Raw genomic sequence first — 17,969 nt, forward strand, 5'->3', positions numbered from 1 at the left:
CCAACACTTTAACCACTAGGCTACTCTGCTGTGTTTGTCGAATAATTAATGCGGTGGTCTTCCAACATGGCAGCCGGGAGGCATCGTACGTCAACTCCTCTATTGTTAGACTGGTTACTCGACTATCTTGTCAAAATAATAGAACGTCTTTGGTGGTACTCACGGGCCGCACGTGGTTGGCGCTGATTGGTTCAATATGTATGCCTTGTGTACCGGAAGTAAATGTTGAGAACTGATTTGTATCGGGAATTATTTAAGCCTACGGTGTGAAAGAAGATGGACACACTACATAAACTAAAACAATTTGATGCCTATCCGAAAACTCTTGAGGATTTCCGAATTAAAACATGCGGTGGAGCTACGGGTGAGTGGTTTTGGGTAGACTTTTGATAGCGCTTAGCTACTTGCAGAACACATACTGTCCCCAGTAGCTAGTTAGTAGGACTAAGATCACTGTGTTTGGACTAGCATTCTAGATCTGTCAGACTAGAGAACAGAACATATTACTATGTAGTTTGCAAAAATTCTATGGGATTTGGTGATATTCTGACTTTTTCTTTCCTCTTTTTGAAGTCACCATCATAAGTGGTCTCATCATGTTGATCCTGTTCTTCTCAGAGTTGCAGTATTATCTTACTAAGGAGGTAGGTTAATGTAACGTTACATCTTCTAAAAATAGTCAGGGAACATGCTAAGTGTGCCAGTCAAATATGTGGGTAAGAAGCTAGTTCTGTATGGATCACACTTGTAAACGGAAGGATATTCTAATGGAGAACTATGACAACAAGTAACTATAACAGCTAGCAAGCCTAGCCAACTTTGCATGCCACAATTATTGTGGTTTGTATACTTTATAACAGTGGTATTAAATCTTTTTCAGCTGATCCCATTGCAATTATATTTTTTTGTAATCAAAGGTAGTTCATTGCCACCAGGGCAACTGGGAATGCGCAACATTCCAATGGTGGACATGGTGCTGAAATGCAATGACTAGCCAAAAGGATCATACTCAAGTTAATTTGTCTCTTGAGTCGGAATGGTGCTATGCCGGTGTTGTTGCTGAAAATCTCCCCCGCACACTATATTCTTAATTGCTGTGACTTGCTTGCTAGTTGGGATTTCTGCTCTTCACTCCGTTGTCAGTTTAGCTCACATTTCACTGATCTTAATAGCATACAGCATGTTGTATTTGTGTCCTTCAAAGCAGCTGTCAATGATGACGTTAGGCTGGGATAATGTACCTCAATCACGGGATGGAATATGTCGTTGTACATATTCACCCCGAAATTGTGAAAGGTGACTCGAGAAGATTGAAATACTGCTAGATTTGAATTAAATTGCCGTTTATGCCAGCATGCTAGGCTAGCTAATGCTATAACACCCATTAGATTCCATTAAAATGGTACACCTAGCATTTGGTTGAGTAACTACCGGAAGTGTTGAATGCAGTTTGTTGCTTTGGTATTACCTAGCCTAGCATTCTGACGAAAACTGATGTTTATTTAAACTAGCACTATTTCAATTTTCTCGATTCAACTTTAATCATTTCGGGATTGAGGTAGGTTCTTCCAGCCATATAACGTTACTGCGCTGAGCTCTGGCTGTCCACATTCCGGCACAGGGCCTTTCCAACCGAGAGAAATGAACGAGTCGAATCCCTTTGGCTAGCCTGTTTGAGGATAATTGGAACATCACTATCACCTTATGTTCTGTTATAATTATTTAGCCATCTGTCATAACGTTTGCTTAATCTATGAGGCCCGGTCCGCATTTTAAATACTACTGTTTTATTACTTGCAAAATATGAATGTTTGTTCTGCCAACACAGGTCCATCCTGAATTGTTTGTGGACACATCACGAGGAGACAAACTGAAAATCAACATTAATGTGATATTTCCTAACATGCCGTGTGCCTGTAAGTAACGTTAGAAAACCTAGCATGCATCATCACATTTTGACAAACTTACACCTGCACAATTAACCCCTATATGTGCGTTTTTCTGTGATATTATCAAACAGTTTCAGAAATTGACAAAATGCTTCTGTAAAATCTGAAGTAATCTTTTGGGGGGTTATGCATGAAGCAATATGGGGATTTCACAGTTGAAGTATATGACGTTTGTAACATCACCGTGACCTTCAGATCTCAGCATTGATGCCATGGATGTTGCTGGAGAGCAGCAGTTGGATGTGGAACACAACCTGTTCAAGCAAAGGCTCGACAAGGATGGCAATCCTGTCACTACAGAGGCAGAGAAACATGGTAACCATATTTCTAATAGCTTGCTTGTAATTATGTTCTATTACTTGAAGACCATTATACACCATGTAATACAGCATAGGTTTTCCCTCTTGGGAAAATAAGATGTATGAATTGTATTGAATAGTTCATGTTTTCACTGGGTCGTGGATATTGTTTTGTCATCTCTCATGTAGATTTGGGACAAGAGGAAGGTGAAATCTTTGACCCTAGTAAGCTAGATCCTGAGCGGTGTGAAAGCTGCTATGGAGCAGAGACAGAGGATTTGAAGTGAGTTTCCATAACCGGAATGCCCTCCAGAATGCCTTCCCAGGCTTCACAGATCATACTTCCCATGACCAAAGACAGACAATGAGGGTTCCCTGTCAATCTCATAGCTTCAATTCCTTTCCTGTGAAATTGGACTTGTTAGAAAGAATCCATGAAAGCTTGTATTTATTTGAGTCCTGAACTCTTTTGCAGAACATAAGCTATCACCAAATTAGCTAATCCTTTGTCCAAAATGTGATTGTGATAGTACGTGTTACATTGACATATTACTTATGCTTTTGCTTTTTTGTAGGTGCTGTAACACCTGTGATGACGTTCGGGAAGCGTATCGCAGGCGGGGCTGGGCCTTCAAGAACCCTGACACCATAGAGCAGTGCAAGAGGGAGGGCTTCAGCCAGAAGATGCAGGAGCAGAAGAACGAGGGCTGCCAGATTTATGGCTTTCTTGAGGTCAACAAGGTAACTAGTCTTAGACTGACTCTTTGGATAAGTTCATAATCAGAAATAGTCAGTACTCACACACTGGTAACACTTCATAGAAGGAATGCGTTTTATTTAATGGCTGACAATGTTTCGAATTTCAATTGCCTGGCTTTCAAATGGTCAGACAGTGTTGAAAACAACGTGATTTGAAATTAATCTTCACTTTTTGGGAACAGAATTCTAGATGTGGTTAAATAAAATTAGGGATGGAAATGTGCTGCCACTGAGATGTAATATTTTATGAGTTGCTTTAATGCATTCATACATTTTCAATCTGCAAATATTACGTTCATTGTTAGACTTTTTTCTGAACTCTTCAATTTGTCTTTTTTTGTTGTTAGGTGGCAGGAAATTTCCACTTTGCCCCTGGAAAGAGTTTCCAGCAGTCCCATGTTCATGGTAAGACCTGATATCAATGATCTACCTAAGGAAAATAGAAGTTCTGTGCTTTCTATCAATCCTCTGAATTGCTTAGAGATGAAGCAGGTTGACTGATTTGGGTTCGAATTCTAAAATTGCTTACTTGCTACTAGAAACACCTTGTGGTTTATTAAACCAGTCTGTCTCAGACCAGATTTGGGTACAGACCCTCTTGTAGTGTAGACTTTGTCACTAGACCAGTAAAGACATTTCTAGTGCATCCGTTACTAGTCTTTCCAGTTAAACACTGAAGTGAAACATTTGGTAAATGGTCTTTTTCTCTTTCATAACTCCTTTCATTTTCTCGACTTCTTCCATTCTTTCCTCCTCCGGATCAATCATTAGGCATTAATTGTATCTTTATTTTTTATTTCATGAAAACATCTGACATCTTTGTGGCACAGGTGAAATGTGTCAAACTAAGTAGCTATTTTCCCCCCACTTATAAATAACATTTTGATTGTAAATTGATAGACTCACTTGTTTTATCATAAATGTTGCCTACTAATAACACCAATATACTTATTTTGCATTGACACTTACACTCTTTGAAAATTAAATGATGTGAAATGTATTAATTTGTTTGCAATCGGTTTGCCAATGGATATTTTTTTAAATTCAATTGGTGTCATCTTGATGAGCTTCTTGACAAAAGTTACTACAATGTCACTGATGTAACCTTTGTTACTGTGAAGACAGGCCAAATGAATTTAAAAGTATGCATTTGTGATTGAAGAAAAATAGAAGGTACTGTTTTCATAGGATTTACCTTAAGAATTTGTCAATTGCTGATAAAGTAACATGGTACATAAACCAGATGAAGTTGTAAGCCCTAAGTACTAGTCTCTCAACTTGCTTGGAGGCATTGAAATGTGTCCTTTGTCATTATGAACAACATGTACCGGAAGCTTAGAGCAAATGCTTCACCAGCCTAAAGCTGCTTTAATTTTCCATTTTATTCGGTAGACTAGTACTACTCTCTGTCTGGTTTTTGCCTTTAAGCAGACAATCTCCTTGTGATAAGAATTTGGCCGTAATGAAATACCAGTGAAATACCCTTCAGAGGCTTATTGCCTTTGGCCAGCCTCTTAGGACTGGCTTTTTCTGTGTAGCCCAAAATGCGTCATATAGTGACTCTTCTCTCTTCTTTCTGCAGTGCACGCTGTGGAAAGTAAGTCCATCATTTTGTAGCTTTTATTTTTGTAGTAAACATCACCCCCCCCCCTCCCAGCCTGGTCCCAGATTGTTTTGTGTTCTTGCCTACTCCATTGCTATCCTTGTCCAGCCAAAGACCAAGTTTGGCATGACCGTGCCTTTTCTCAATTGGATTTGCTCAACTCCTGCGTCCTCTCTCGCCTCCTTTTGAGAAACAAAAGTCAAAGGTAATCGAGGAGAAGGAACGTGGATGAAAAATGAGCTTGTGTTAAATTTTTCTCCTCTCACGCGTCATCAGGCAAATTAAGTTTACAGGGGTTGAATCCCAAAATGTGTGAAGTGAGTACATTTAGTTAGTTGTGCATGATATTTTATATGTACAAAGGTATATGTAGGATGTCGTTTTTTAAATGTTTGCATGCTTTTCTCCTTCGAAAAAACAACTGCTTCAAAGATATCCAAACTCTTCAGGTGAAGGACTCTAGTAGGATACACATTATTCTCGATGAAAGATGGCTATCCATTCATCTACTAACAAATTGACACTCTCCTCGACCACATCAGTTTCCGGGTCATGGAGGAGAGAGGCTGGACTTCTGCTCAAATGTTTGTGCATGATGGCACAAACAGACTGGCACCCAGGCCACATCCCCCTCACATCACTGCCTTCTAAATTGTCCAGTCAAATATGAAACTTCGTATTTGAAGAGGTTGTCTGTCAGAATTCACCCTGTTACTTAAAGGCTAGTAAAGACAACCAAAGCTGCTTCTAACTGATTTGAAACTGTCCTTTTGAATAACCAGCATGTGATTGTTGGTTTGATCTTTAATTGAAGTGGTACAAGCAGTAATCAAGAACACATTACAAGTTATTGTTGAGCACACAGCCCTCAAATGCAATGGGAGAGCTGTAGATTTGATGAGGCTAGTAAACCCTCATACTCTGAGTATACAGAACATATACAGTAACTGATGTTCTATCAGATCACAGCATTACTGACATATTGTCTCATTTTAATTTCAGTTCATGATCTGCAGAGCTTTGGACTAGACAACGTAAGTACTTAAAAAAATGTTTAAGTATTGTCTTTCCAAGGCAGTGTTATCCATACCCCTTTAAGCGCTTATTTGTGTTTCTTGTGTCCTACAGATCAACATGACTCACTTGATCAAGCATTTATCCTTTGGGAGGGACTACCCTGGTATCGTCAATCCTTTGGATGGAACTGATGTTGCGGCTCCACAAGGTTAGTAATTATCCCATTTGTCAAATTCCCCACACCGAACATTTGACTTAGACCTACTACCAGCAATTGAAATCAGTGTTTGACATACTTTGTCCAAGAACTATGGAGAAGTTGTGACATGGGAATAAGAGTTGTTACAAAAGTCCCGTTGTGTAATTATAAGTAAGTGCCGTAGAGGTGGTCTCTGCAGCAGATGTCCATCCCAATGGACATGAATCTACCAAACATGCCTCTGCTCTGCATCATCATCTTCCCAACTCCTCCCATCTACTCTCTGTCGCTCATGCCGACCCTGAGGGAAGTAAGGATACAGCATTTGAACAAAATCACATAACACTATGGACTTCTATTGAACAATCTACAATATGCAGTTTGGATGGCTGCAATAGTCTTATCAAAACTGATATAGTAAAGAAATCGGTGATGCCCAAGTAGAATATGGCATTCTTTCTATGTCTTGAATTTCAGTGTAGGCCTACGTGTATAAGGTAAGTTGTTCACTTCACTAACATACCTTATACAGGAAAATGTTCCAAACATGACACCAGCTGCCATCCCAACTGCAAAACCCATCACGAATCCCATTTAAAATTGCTCCATATAGCCACAGAGTTTCTAAAGCCAGAGGCGCAACATCAATACTTCCTGGGAACGTTTGTGAAACAGACCAGGCTGAGGTTTGAGAAGTCAATGGATGTTTCTCAATATGCAGTTTACTGTGCTCCACATTCTCATGCTTCGAGTGCATTCTCTTGAGTACGTTCTTGTGAGGACGAATGTGTGGAGAATACATAACAATATACACTGCTCAAAAAAATAAAGGGAACACTTAAACAACACAATGTAACTCCAAGTCAATCACACTTCTGTGAAATCAAACTGTTTACTTAGGAAGCAACACTGATTGACAATACATTTCACATGCTGTTGTGCAAATGGAATAGCCAACAGGTGGAAATTATAGGCAATTGGCAAGACACCCCCAATAAAGGAGTGGTTCTGCAGGTGGTGACCACAGACCACTTCTCAGTTCCTTTGCTTCCTGCCTGATGTTTTGGTCACTTTTGAATGCTGGCGGTGCTTTCACTCTAGTGGTAGCATGAGACGGAGTCTACAACCCACACAAGTGGCTCAGGTAGTGCAGCTTATCCAGGATGGCACATCAATGCGAGCTGTTGTAAGGTTTGCCCTGTCTGTCAGCGTAGTGTCCAGAGCATGGGGGCGCTACCAGGAGACAGGCCAGTACATCAGGAGACGTGGAGGAGGCCGTAGGAGGGCAACAACCCAGCAGCAGGACCGCTACCTCCGCCTTTGTGTAAGGAGGAGCACTCCCAGAGCCCTGCAAAATGACCTCCAGCATGCCACAAATGAGCATGTCTGCTCAAACGGTCAGAAACAGACTTCATGAGGGTGGTATGAGGGCCTGACGTCCACAGGTGGGGGGTTGTGCTTACAGCCCAACACCGTGCAGGACGTTTGGCATTTGCTAGAGAACACCAAGATTGGCAAATTCGCCACTGGCGCCCGTGCTCTTCACAGATGAACGCAGGTTCACACTGAGCACATGTGACAGACGTGCCAGTCTGGAGACGCCGTGGAGAACGTTCTGCTGCCTGCAACGTCCTCCAGCATGACCGGTTTGGCGACGGGTCAGTCATGGTGTGGGGTGGCATTTCTTTGGGGGGGCCGCACAGCCCTCCATGTGATCGCCAGAGGTAGCCTGATTGCCATTAGGTACCGAGATGAGATCCTCAGACCCCTTGTGAGACCATATGCTGGTGTGGTTGGCCCTGGGTTCCTCCTAATGCAAGACAATGTTAGACCTCATGTGGCTGGAGTGTGTCAGCAGTTCCTGCAAGAGGAAGGCATTGATGCTATGGACTGGCCCGCCCGTTCCTTAGACCTGAATCCAATTGAGCACATCTGGGACATCATGTCTCGCTCCATCCACCAACGCCACCACAGACTATCCAGGAGTTGGCGGATGCTTTAGTCCAGGTCTGGGAGGAGATCCCTCAGGAGACCATCCGCCACCTCATCAGGAGCATGCCCATGAGTTGTAGGGAGGCCATACAGGCACGTGGAGTCCACACACACTACTGAGCCTCATTTGGACTTGTTTTAAGGACATTACATCAAAGTTGGATCAGCCTGTAGTGTGGCTTTCCACTTTAATTTTGAGTGTGACTCCAAATCCAGACCTCCATGGGTTGATACATTTGATTTCCATTGATCATTTTTGTGTGATTTTGTTGTCAGCACATTCAACTATGTAAAGAATAAAGTAATACAAATATTTAATTCATTCAGATCTAGGATGTGTTCCCTTTATTTTTTTGAGCAGTGTATTTTAGAACAACTCTCTCCCCCTACTGTATTACCTCACGCTTGACTTCCCCATTTACTCAACCTTCTTCCAGCCAGGACAATAGCAACAATGGATGAAACAAGATATACACAAATCAAACATCTTACTTCACTAAGTTTGTTTTACTCACTGCTTTAGCACACTCTGCTAACCCTGATGTCCTTGCCGTGTCTGAATCCTGGCTCAGGAAGGCCACCAAAAATTCAGAGATTTCCATACCCAACTATAACATCTTCCGTCAAGATAGAACTGCCAAAGGGGGCGGAGTCGCAGTCTACTGCAGAGAGAGCCTGCAAAGTAATGTCATACTTGCCAGGTCCATACCCAAACAGTTTGAACTACTAATTTTGAAAATTACTCTCTCCAGAAACAAGTCTCTCACTGTTGCCGCCTGCTACCGACCCCCCTCAGCTCCCAGCTGTGCCCTGGACACCATTTGTGAATTGATCGCCCCCCATCTAGCTTCAGAGTTTGTTCTGTTAGGTGACCTAAACTGGGATATGCTTAACACCCCGGCAGTCCTACAATCTAAGCTAGATGCCCTCAATCTCACTCAAATCATCAAGGAACCCACCAGGTACAACCCTAACTCTGTAAACAAGGGCACCCTCATAGACGTCATCCTGACCAACTGGCCCTCCAAATATACCTCTGCTGTCTTCAACCAGGATCTCAGCGATCACTGCCTCATCGCCTGTATCCGCCACGGAGCCGCAGTCAAACGACCACCCCTCATCACTGTCAAACGCTCCCTAAAACACTTCTGTGAGCAGGCCTTTCTAATCGACCTGGCCCGGGTATCCTGGAAGGACATTGACCTCATCCCGTCAGTTGAGGATGCATGGTCATTCTTTAAAAGTAACTTCCTCACCATTCTAGATAAGCATGCTCCGTTCAAAAAATGCAGAACCAAGAACAGATACAGCCCTTGGTTCACTCCAGACCTGACTGCCCTCGACCAGCACAAAAACATCCTGTGGCGGACTGCAATAGCATCGAATAGCCCCCGTGATATGCAACTGTTCAGGGAAGTCAGGAACCAATACACGCAGTCAGTCAGGAAAGCTAAGGCCAGCTTCTTCAGGCAGAAGTTTGCATCCTGTAGCTCCAACTCCAAAAAAGTTCTGGGACACTGTGAAGTCCATGGAGAACAAGAGCACCTCCTCCCAGCTGCCCACTGCACTGAGGCTAGGAAACACGGTCTCCACCGATAAATCCATGATTATCGAAAACTTCAATAAGCACTTCTCAACGGCTGGTCATGCCTTCCGCCTGGCTACTCCAACCTCGGCCAACAGCTCCGCCCCCCCCCCGTAGCTCCTCACCCAAGCCTCTCCAGGTTCTCCTTTACCCAAATCCAGATTGCAGATGTTCTGAAAGAGCTGCAAAACCTGGACCCATACAAATCAGCTGGGCTTGACAATCTGGACCCGCTATTTCTGAAACTATCTGCCGCCAATGTCGCAACCCCTATTACCAGCCTGTTCAACCTCTCTTTCATATCGTCTGAGATCCCCAAGGATTGGAAAGCTGCCGCAGTCATCCCCCTCTTCAAAGGGGGAGACACCCTGGACCCAAACTGTTACAGACCTATATCCATTCTGCCCTGCCTATCTAAGGTCTTCGAAAGCCAAGTCAACAAACAGGTCACTGACCATCTCGAATCCCACCGTACCTTCTCCGCTGTGCAATCTGGTTTCCAAGCCGGTCACGGGTGCACCTCAGCCACACTCAAGGTACTAAACGATATCATAACCGCCATTGATAAAAGACAGTACTGTGCAGCCGTCTTCATCGACCTCGCCAAGGCTTTCGACTCTGTCAATCACCATATTCTTATCGGCAGACTCAACAGCCTCGGTTTTTCGGATGACTGCCTTGCCTGGTTCACCAATTACTTTGCAGACAGAGTTCAGTGTGTCAAATCGGAGGGCATGCTGTCCGGTCCTCTGGCAGTCTCTCTGGGGGTGCCACAGGGTTCAATTCTCGGGCCGACTCTTTTCTCTGTGTATATCAATGATGTTGCTCTTGCTGCGGGCGATTCCCTGATCCACCTCTACGCAGACGACACCATTCTATATACTTTCGGCCCGTCATTGGACACTGTGCTATCTAACCTCCAAACGAGCTTCAATGCCATACAGCACTCCTTCCGTGGCCTCCAACTGCTCTTAAACGCGAGTAAAACCAAATGCATGCTTTTCAACCGATCGCTGCCTGCACCCGCATGCCCGACTAGCATCACCACCCTGGATGGTTCCGACCTTGAATATGTGGACATCTATAAGTACCTAGGTGTCTGGCTAGACTGCAAACTCTCCTTCCAGACCCACATCAAACATCTCCAATCGAAAATCAAATCAAGAGTCGGCTTTCTATTCCGCAACAAAGCCTCCTTCACTCACGCTGCCAAGCTTACCCTAGTAAAACTGACTATCCTACCGATCCTCGACTTCGGCGATGTCATCTACAAAATGGCTTCCAACACTCTACTCAGCAAACTGGATGCAGTCTATCACAGTGCCATCCGTTTTGTCACTAAAGCACCTTATACCACCCACCACTGCGACTTGTATGCTCTAGTCGGCTGGCCCTCACTACATATTCGTCGCCAGACCCACTGGCTCCAGGTCATCTACAAGTCCATGCTAGGTAAAGCTCCGCCTTATCTCAGTTCACTGGTCACGATGGCAACACCCATCCGTAGCAGGTGTATCTCACTGATCATCCCTAAAGCCAACACATCATTTGGCCGCCTTTCGTTCCAGTACTCTGCTGCCTGTGACTGGAACAAATTGCAAAAATCGCTGAAGTTGGAGACTTTTATCTCCCTCACCAACTTCAAACATCAGCTATCCGAGCAGCTAACCGATCGCTGCAGCTGTACATAGTCTATAGGAAAATAGCCCACCCATTTTCACCTACCTCATTCCCATACTGTTTTTTATACTGTTTATTTATTTATTTTTCTGCTCTTTTGCACACCAATATCTCTACCTGTACATGACCATCTGATCATTTATCACTCCAGTGTTAATCTGCAAAACTGTATTATTCGCCTACCTCCTCATGCCTTTTGCACACATTGTATATAGACTGCACCATTTTTTTTCTACTGTGTTATTGACTTGTTAATTGTTTATTCCATGTGTAACTCTGTGTTGTCTGTTCACACTGCTATGCTTTATCTTGGCCAGGTCGCAGTTGCAAATGAGAACATGTTCTCAACTAGCCTACCTGGTTAAATAAAGGTAAAATAAAAAAATAAAATAAAAAATTTATCAGCTAGATATTTGAATCGTGTACTGTAAAAGCAGATTACAAGTGGCTAAGTTTAAGTGACAAACTAAGCTAGCGGAGTTAGCTAGCAACGTTATTTGCACACCGAAAGCAGATTTTGATATGTAGCTAACTAATGTGTAGCGACGTGCATGGCTACATGCAGACTTTTAAACTTTTATCTCAAGCTTCTGTTTACCCAGCTAGCTGCGTTTTGGCTGGCTAACTGGTTAGCATGTCACCTTGGTGTGGCCTTGAAGACCTTGAAAGGATATGTGTGTACACTTTTTTGTTTTTTGCAGGAACATATTTTATTTAACTAGGGAAGTCTTAATTTATTCTTATTATTTAAAATGGCTGACAGCCATAAATACAAGTATACAAACAGACAATGATAACATATGCTAGGGGTACAACTAATTGCAGATTATACAAAACCCTTAAGACACAAGTATTGACTGTTTTAACAGCTTTCTTATTGGAAGTAGAATGGTCTTAATGTACTCCTTATAGAAAACATGGAAAAGTTTAATATTTTTGTGAATTTACATTTATGAATGACATTTTGCTGTTGGAACAATTTAGATTTAAGATGTATACTTGTTTTTCTTTATCCTTATTATAGTTAAGGAAACCGAGCAGCACATTTTCCCATAACAAACAAGTCATCAAGAGTATTAACAATTATAGAACAATAGATATCTTTCCATAATTTCTTTACATGTTGACAATGCCAATATAAATGCCGAACTCTTTCTGGATGCTCAACACAAAGTACAGTTAATGACTTTTTTTTTTTGAGTTTCTTCGGGTAATAATTCTGAGGCCTCTGACTTTAATAACAAGCAGGTATTTGTGTAGTAATAATTACTTTTTTTCCAACAGATATTATTGACAAATGTATTCCAGTAAATTGTGACAAGGTATTGATACAAAATCCCTTTGAAATAAAGCACTTATAGATCTGTTGTTCTGAGGGAGCAAGGAGAAACGTATGTTTCCCATTGTAGAGTCACCCTCTCTTAATCCAGTTATCTCAATAAGACATGGTCTTGTTACACCTCTGAACAACCTGAGTTACAGATGGAGTACTATCAAGACTATGGCGAACTCTAAGTGTAACCGGGATATTGTAACGAGAAAAAAAATGATCTATATCTCCTCGTAATTGAGTAACAATCCTTCTGCATTAAGTTGACTCACCAGCAGCATATGACTACTAAACCAGTTCTTAGTTTCTATACAAAATATCCTTGTTCCATATGAAATATCTATGCGTGGTCATTAATAAATATATATATATTTTAATGACCACGCTAAGAATAGGTTTTATCAGCATAGTGCCTAAGTTCTAATTCTATGGTTATCAGTCACTTGAAGACAACCTTTTCTTTTTCGATGTTTGAAATGCTTTCCTAGCAGGCGGCCATTACTTTAAGTCGACAGTTAGCTGAGGTGGTGTTGTAGCCAGATAATGTGATGTTAAAGCTATCGCACCTCTTTGTGTTCATGCAGAGTGGAATGTTGCATTTGTCCAGACTACATGTGCTCGACCTCAGCAAATGATAGAAAAATCTATTTGTTTTATTCCAGCTTCCATGATGTATCAGTACTTTGTGAAGATTGTCCCAACCATCTATGTGAAATGGGATGGAGAGGTGAGTATGTTGTACATGACAGCAATGAAATGTAGGTATTTCATAGAGTTAATCTTATCGCTATATCAGATTAAATTAAGTTAATTGTATTTTATATTTCCTTTTACATGTTAAGGTACTTGGGCATCAAACAAGGACTTTGTTGTATTACTTGTCTTACAGGTGGTTAAAACAAACCAATTCTCTGTAACGCGACATGAGAAAGTAGCCAATGGGTTGATCGGAGACCAGGGCCTACCTGGTGTGTTTGTATTATATGAACTCTCCCCTATGATGGTCAAATTCACAGAGAAACAGAGGTAGGTAGCTTCAAACATCATTTGGTGTGTATATATATATGTGTGTGTGTGTGTGTGTGTCTGTGTGTGTGGACACTAACATTTGTGGATTCAGCTATTTTAGCCACACCCGTTGCTGACAGGTGTATAAAATTGAGCGTGCCGCCATGCAATCCCAATAGACAAACATTGGCGGTAGAATAGCCTTACTGAAGAGCTCAGTGACTTTCAACGTAGCACCGTCAAAGAATGCCACCATGCCAACAAGTCAGTTTGTCAAATTTCTGCCCTGCTAGAGCTGGAAACTTCTAGGAGCAACAACTGCTCAGCTGAGAAGTGGTAGGCCACACAAGCTCACAGAATGGGACCGCCGAGTGCTGAAGCACGTAGCGTGTAAAAATTGCCGGTCTTCGGTTGCAACACTCAATACCGAGCCTCTGGAAGGAATGTCGGCATAAGAACTGTTCATCGGGAGCTTCATGAAATGGGTTTCCATGGCCTAGTAGCCGTGCACACAAGCCTGAGATCACCATGTGCAATGCCAAGCGTTGGCTGGAGTGGTGTAAAGCCCACCACCATTGGACTCTGGAGCAGTGAAAACACGTTTTTGTGATGAATTGCATTTCGCCATCTGGCAGTCCGACGATTCTGGGTTTGGAGGATGCCAGGAGAACGCTACCTGCCCGACTGCATAGTGCCAACTGTAAAGTTTAGTGGAGGAGGAATAATGGTCTGTGACTGTTTTTCACATGCTTAGGCCCCTTAGTTCTAGTGAAGGTGTATGCTGTACAGTGATCTTAACTGTACAGCATACAATGACATTCTAGATGATTCTGTGCTTCCAACTTTGTGGCAACAGTTTGGGGAAAGCCCTCCTGTTTCAGCATGGCACAAGACAATGTCCATACAGAAATGGTTTGTCGATTTTTCTGTGGAAAAAATTGACTGGCCTGCACAAAGGCCTGACCTCAACACCATCGAGCACCTTTGGGATGGATTGGAATGCTGACTGCGATCCAGGTCTAATCGCCAAACATCAGTGCCCGACCTCACTAATGCGCTTGTGGCTGAATGGAAGCAAGTCCCCGCAGCAATGTTCCAACATCTAGTGGGAAAGCCTTCCCAGAAGAGTGGTGGCTGTTATGGCAGCAAAGGGTGGACCAACTCCGTATTAATTTTGGCTTGAGATGTTCAACGTGTGGTGTCCATGACCCTCAATGGAAAGTCTGCGTAGCAGATTAAATGGTAAGCTGTGTGTTATATCAAACGTGTTTTGCTCTTTTTTTTCAGATCATTCACTCATTTTCTTACAGGACTGTGTGCCATTGTAGGAGGTGTATTTACAGGTTGGCACCTCTGCAATCCCATATTTCAAATGCAGCAAACATGGCACTCAATACATCTTTAATCATTTTAATATTGTTTTTAATTAGTGATGGCTTTCTCAGTTTGAAGGTAGTGTATACTGTGCACTACTGGAGGTACAGTGCCTTGTGAAAGTGTTCACCCCCTTGACATTTTTCCTATTTCGTTGCCTTACAACCTGGAGTTAAAATGTATTTATTTATTTTTTAAGGGGGAGGGGGGGTCACCATTTGATTTCCACAACATGCCTACTACTTTGAAGATGCAAAATATTTTTTTTTGTGAAACAAACAAGAAATAAGACAAAGAAACTGAACTTGAGTGTGCATAACTATTCACACACCCCCCCATAAAGTCAAGACTTTGTAGAACCACCTTCTGCAGAAATTACAGCTGCAAGTCTCTTGGGGTATGTCTCTATAAGCTTGGCACATCTAGCCACTGGGATTTTTGCCCATTCTTCAAGGAAAAATTGCTCCAGCTCCTTCCAAGTTGGATGGGTTCCGCTGGTATACAGCAATCTTTAAGTCATACCACATATTCTCAATTAGATTGGGGTCTGGGCTTTGACTAGGCCATTCCAAGACATTTAAATGTTTCCCCTTAAACCGCTTGAGTGTTGCTTTAACAGTATGCTTAGGGTCGTTGTCCTGCTGGTAGGTGAACCTCCTTCCCAGTCTCAAATCTCTGAAAGACTGAAACTGGTTTCCCTGTATTTTGCGCTATCTATTCCTTCAATTCTGACCAGTTTCCCAGTCCCAGCCGATGAAAAACATCCCCACACCATGATGCTCTCACCACGTTTCAGTGTGGGGATGTTGTTCTCGGGGTGATGGGAGGTGTTGGGTTTGTGCAATACATAGCTTTTTCCTTGATGGCAAAAAGCTCAATTTTTAGTCTCATCTGACCAGAGCACCTTCTCCAATATGTTTGGTGAGTCTCCCACAACACATTTGGTGTTTGCTAAAATGAGTTTCTCATTTTGTCTTTAAGCAATGGCTTTTTTCAGGCCACTCTTCTGTAAAGCCCAGCTCTGGAGTGTACGGCTTAAAGTGGTCCTATGGACAGATACTCCAAACCCTGAAGGAGCCACAAAGCTCCACAGCGGAGATATCTTTGGTCTGTTGCCTCTCTGATAAACGCCGTCCTTGCCTGGTCCGTGCGTTTTGGTGGGCGGCCCTCTCTTGGCAGGTTTGTTGTGGTGCCATATTATTTCAATTTTTAAATAATGGACTTAATGGTGCTCTGTGGGATGTTCAAAGTTTCTGATATTTTTTTGTAACCCAACCCCCATCTGTACTTCACAACTTTGACCCTGACCTGTTTTGAGCTCCTTGCTCTTCATGGTGCTGCTTGCTTAGTGGTGTTGCAGACTTTGGGGGAAGGGGGGTCTTTCAGAACATGTTTTTTTTTATATATATTTTTATTGCACACAGGTGGATTTTATTGAACTAATTATGTGACTTCTGAAGGTAATTGGTTGTACCAGATTTTATTTAGGGGCTTCATAGCAAAGGGGGTGAATACATATGCACGCACCACTTTTCCATAATTTTATTTACTTCACTAATTAGGAATATTTTGTGTACGTCCAAATACATGAAATCCAAATAAATAAAAAACATTTCAATTACAGGTTGTAATGCAACAAAATAGGAGTAATGCCAAGGGGGCTGAAATACTTTTGCAAGGCACTAGTACAGTTTGTTGGAATGAGCCTTTTGGATGGTGGTCCAGCTATATTTGTCATGTTAAATGCTTTATCTTGCATCTTTTTTCCCAGTGGCTGGACTAATTGATTCCTTGATATACCACTCGGCAAAAGCCATCCAGAAGAAGATTGAACTGGGCAAGGCATCTTAGTGGAGTGTTTTGCACAAGGGCAAACCAGACTGTTCATCATTCTCCGGATGGGCCTATCTGTAAAAGGGAAGTGACTACAAACTGATGCTAACTAACATGGCAATAAACAAAATCAGAATAATCTCCCTCAATATGGAAAGGAAATTTGACCGCTAACTCTCCCATTAGTTATTTTTGTTTTTACATCCCTTATCCATACAAAGAATGAAAGACCGACTCACTGGACAGGAGTGATTTAACAGATGTTTTTGATCACATTTGATTCATCCCCAGTCCAAGCACATTGTATCTATCAGTTGCTTCCCATATAGACGTAACAAATATAAACACAACATGGAACAATTTCAAAGATTGTACTGATTTACAGTACATAAAAGGAAAAGTCAATGAAAATAAATTCATTAGGCGCTAATCTGGATTTCACATGACTGGGAATACTGATATGCATCTGGTCAGAGATACCTTAAAGGTAGGGGTGTGGATCAGAACCAGTCAGTATATGGTGTGACCACCATTTGCATCATGTAGAGCAACATCTCTTTCCCATAGTTGATCAAGCTGTTGATTGCAGTCTGTGGAATGTTGTTCCACTCCTCTTCAATAGCTATGCAAAGTTATTGGATATTCGCAGGAACTGGAACATGCTGTCTTAAATGTTGATCCAGGGCATCCCAAACATGCACAACGGGTGACATGTCTGAGTGCAGGCCATGGAAGAACTGGGACATGTTCAGCTTCCAGGAATTGTGTACAGATCCTTGTGACATGGGGCTGTGCATTATCATGCTGAAACAGGAGTGACAATGGACCTCAGGATCTTGTCATGACATTCAACTTGCCATCGGTGAGAAAAAAGAAGAAACCTGCGCAATGTTCTTGCTAGTATCACTGCTCTTTATTAAGCTTTATGTATCGGCCTCAAGGTCTTCATTACTGCTTTAAAAAGCAGTTGTGTGTGTTGTCTGTAGCTTATGCCTGCCGAAATCATAACCCCACCGCCACCATGGGGCACTCGGCAAACCACTCACCCACATAACGCCATACACACTGTCTGCCATCTGCCCGGTACAGTTAAAATCGGGTTTCATCCATGAAGAGCACACTTCTCCAGTGTGCCAGTGGCCACTGAAGTCAGTTACAACGCCAAACTGCAGTCAGGTCAAGACCGTGGTGAGGATGACGTGCATGCAGATGAGCTTCCCTGAGACGGTTTCCGACAGTTTGTGCAGAAATTCTTTGGTTGTGCAAACCTACAGTTTCATCAGCTGTCTGGGCTGCTGGTCTCAGACGATTCCACAGGTGAAGAAGCTGGATGTGGAGGTC

At 42.5% G+C, this 17,969-nt stretch overlaps 1 protein-coding gene across 2 annotated transcripts; it reads left to right on the plus strand.

Moving 5' to 3' along the window:
* The first annotated feature begins 202 nt into the window (after positions 1-202).
* Positions 203-17,721, plus strand: LOC124008173 (endoplasmic reticulum-Golgi intermediate compartment protein 3-like). Of its 2 annotated transcripts, XM_046319248.1 has the most exons (14): positions 203-364; positions 574-644; positions 1,829-1,916; positions 2,145-2,264; positions 2,438-2,531; positions 2,824-2,989; positions 3,355-3,412; positions 4,590-4,604; positions 5,613-5,644; positions 5,739-5,835; positions 13,076-13,140; positions 13,303-13,439; positions 14,709-14,764; positions 16,567-17,721. In XM_046319248.1, the coding sequence occupies exons 1-14, from the start codon at positions 277-279 to the stop codon at positions 16,644-16,646; spliced, it is 1,167 nt and encodes a 388-aa protein (XP_046175204.1). In that variant the 5' UTR covers positions 203-276; the 3' UTR covers positions 16,647-17,721. The 2 variants fall into 2 exon arrangements, with proteins under 2 accessions (XP_046175204.1, XP_046175205.1); XM_046319249.1 differs by lacking the exon at positions 4,590-4,604.
* Positions 17,722-17,969: the final 248 nt, after the last annotated feature.

This window comes from Oncorhynchus gorbuscha, linkage group LG21 (genome assembly GCF_021184085.1).
Source record: "Oncorhynchus gorbuscha isolate QuinsamMale2020 ecotype Even-year linkage group LG21, OgorEven_v1.0, whole genome shotgun sequence".
Classification (NCBI taxonomy): Eukaryota; Metazoa; Chordata; class Actinopteri; order Salmoniformes; family Salmonidae; genus Oncorhynchus; species Oncorhynchus gorbuscha.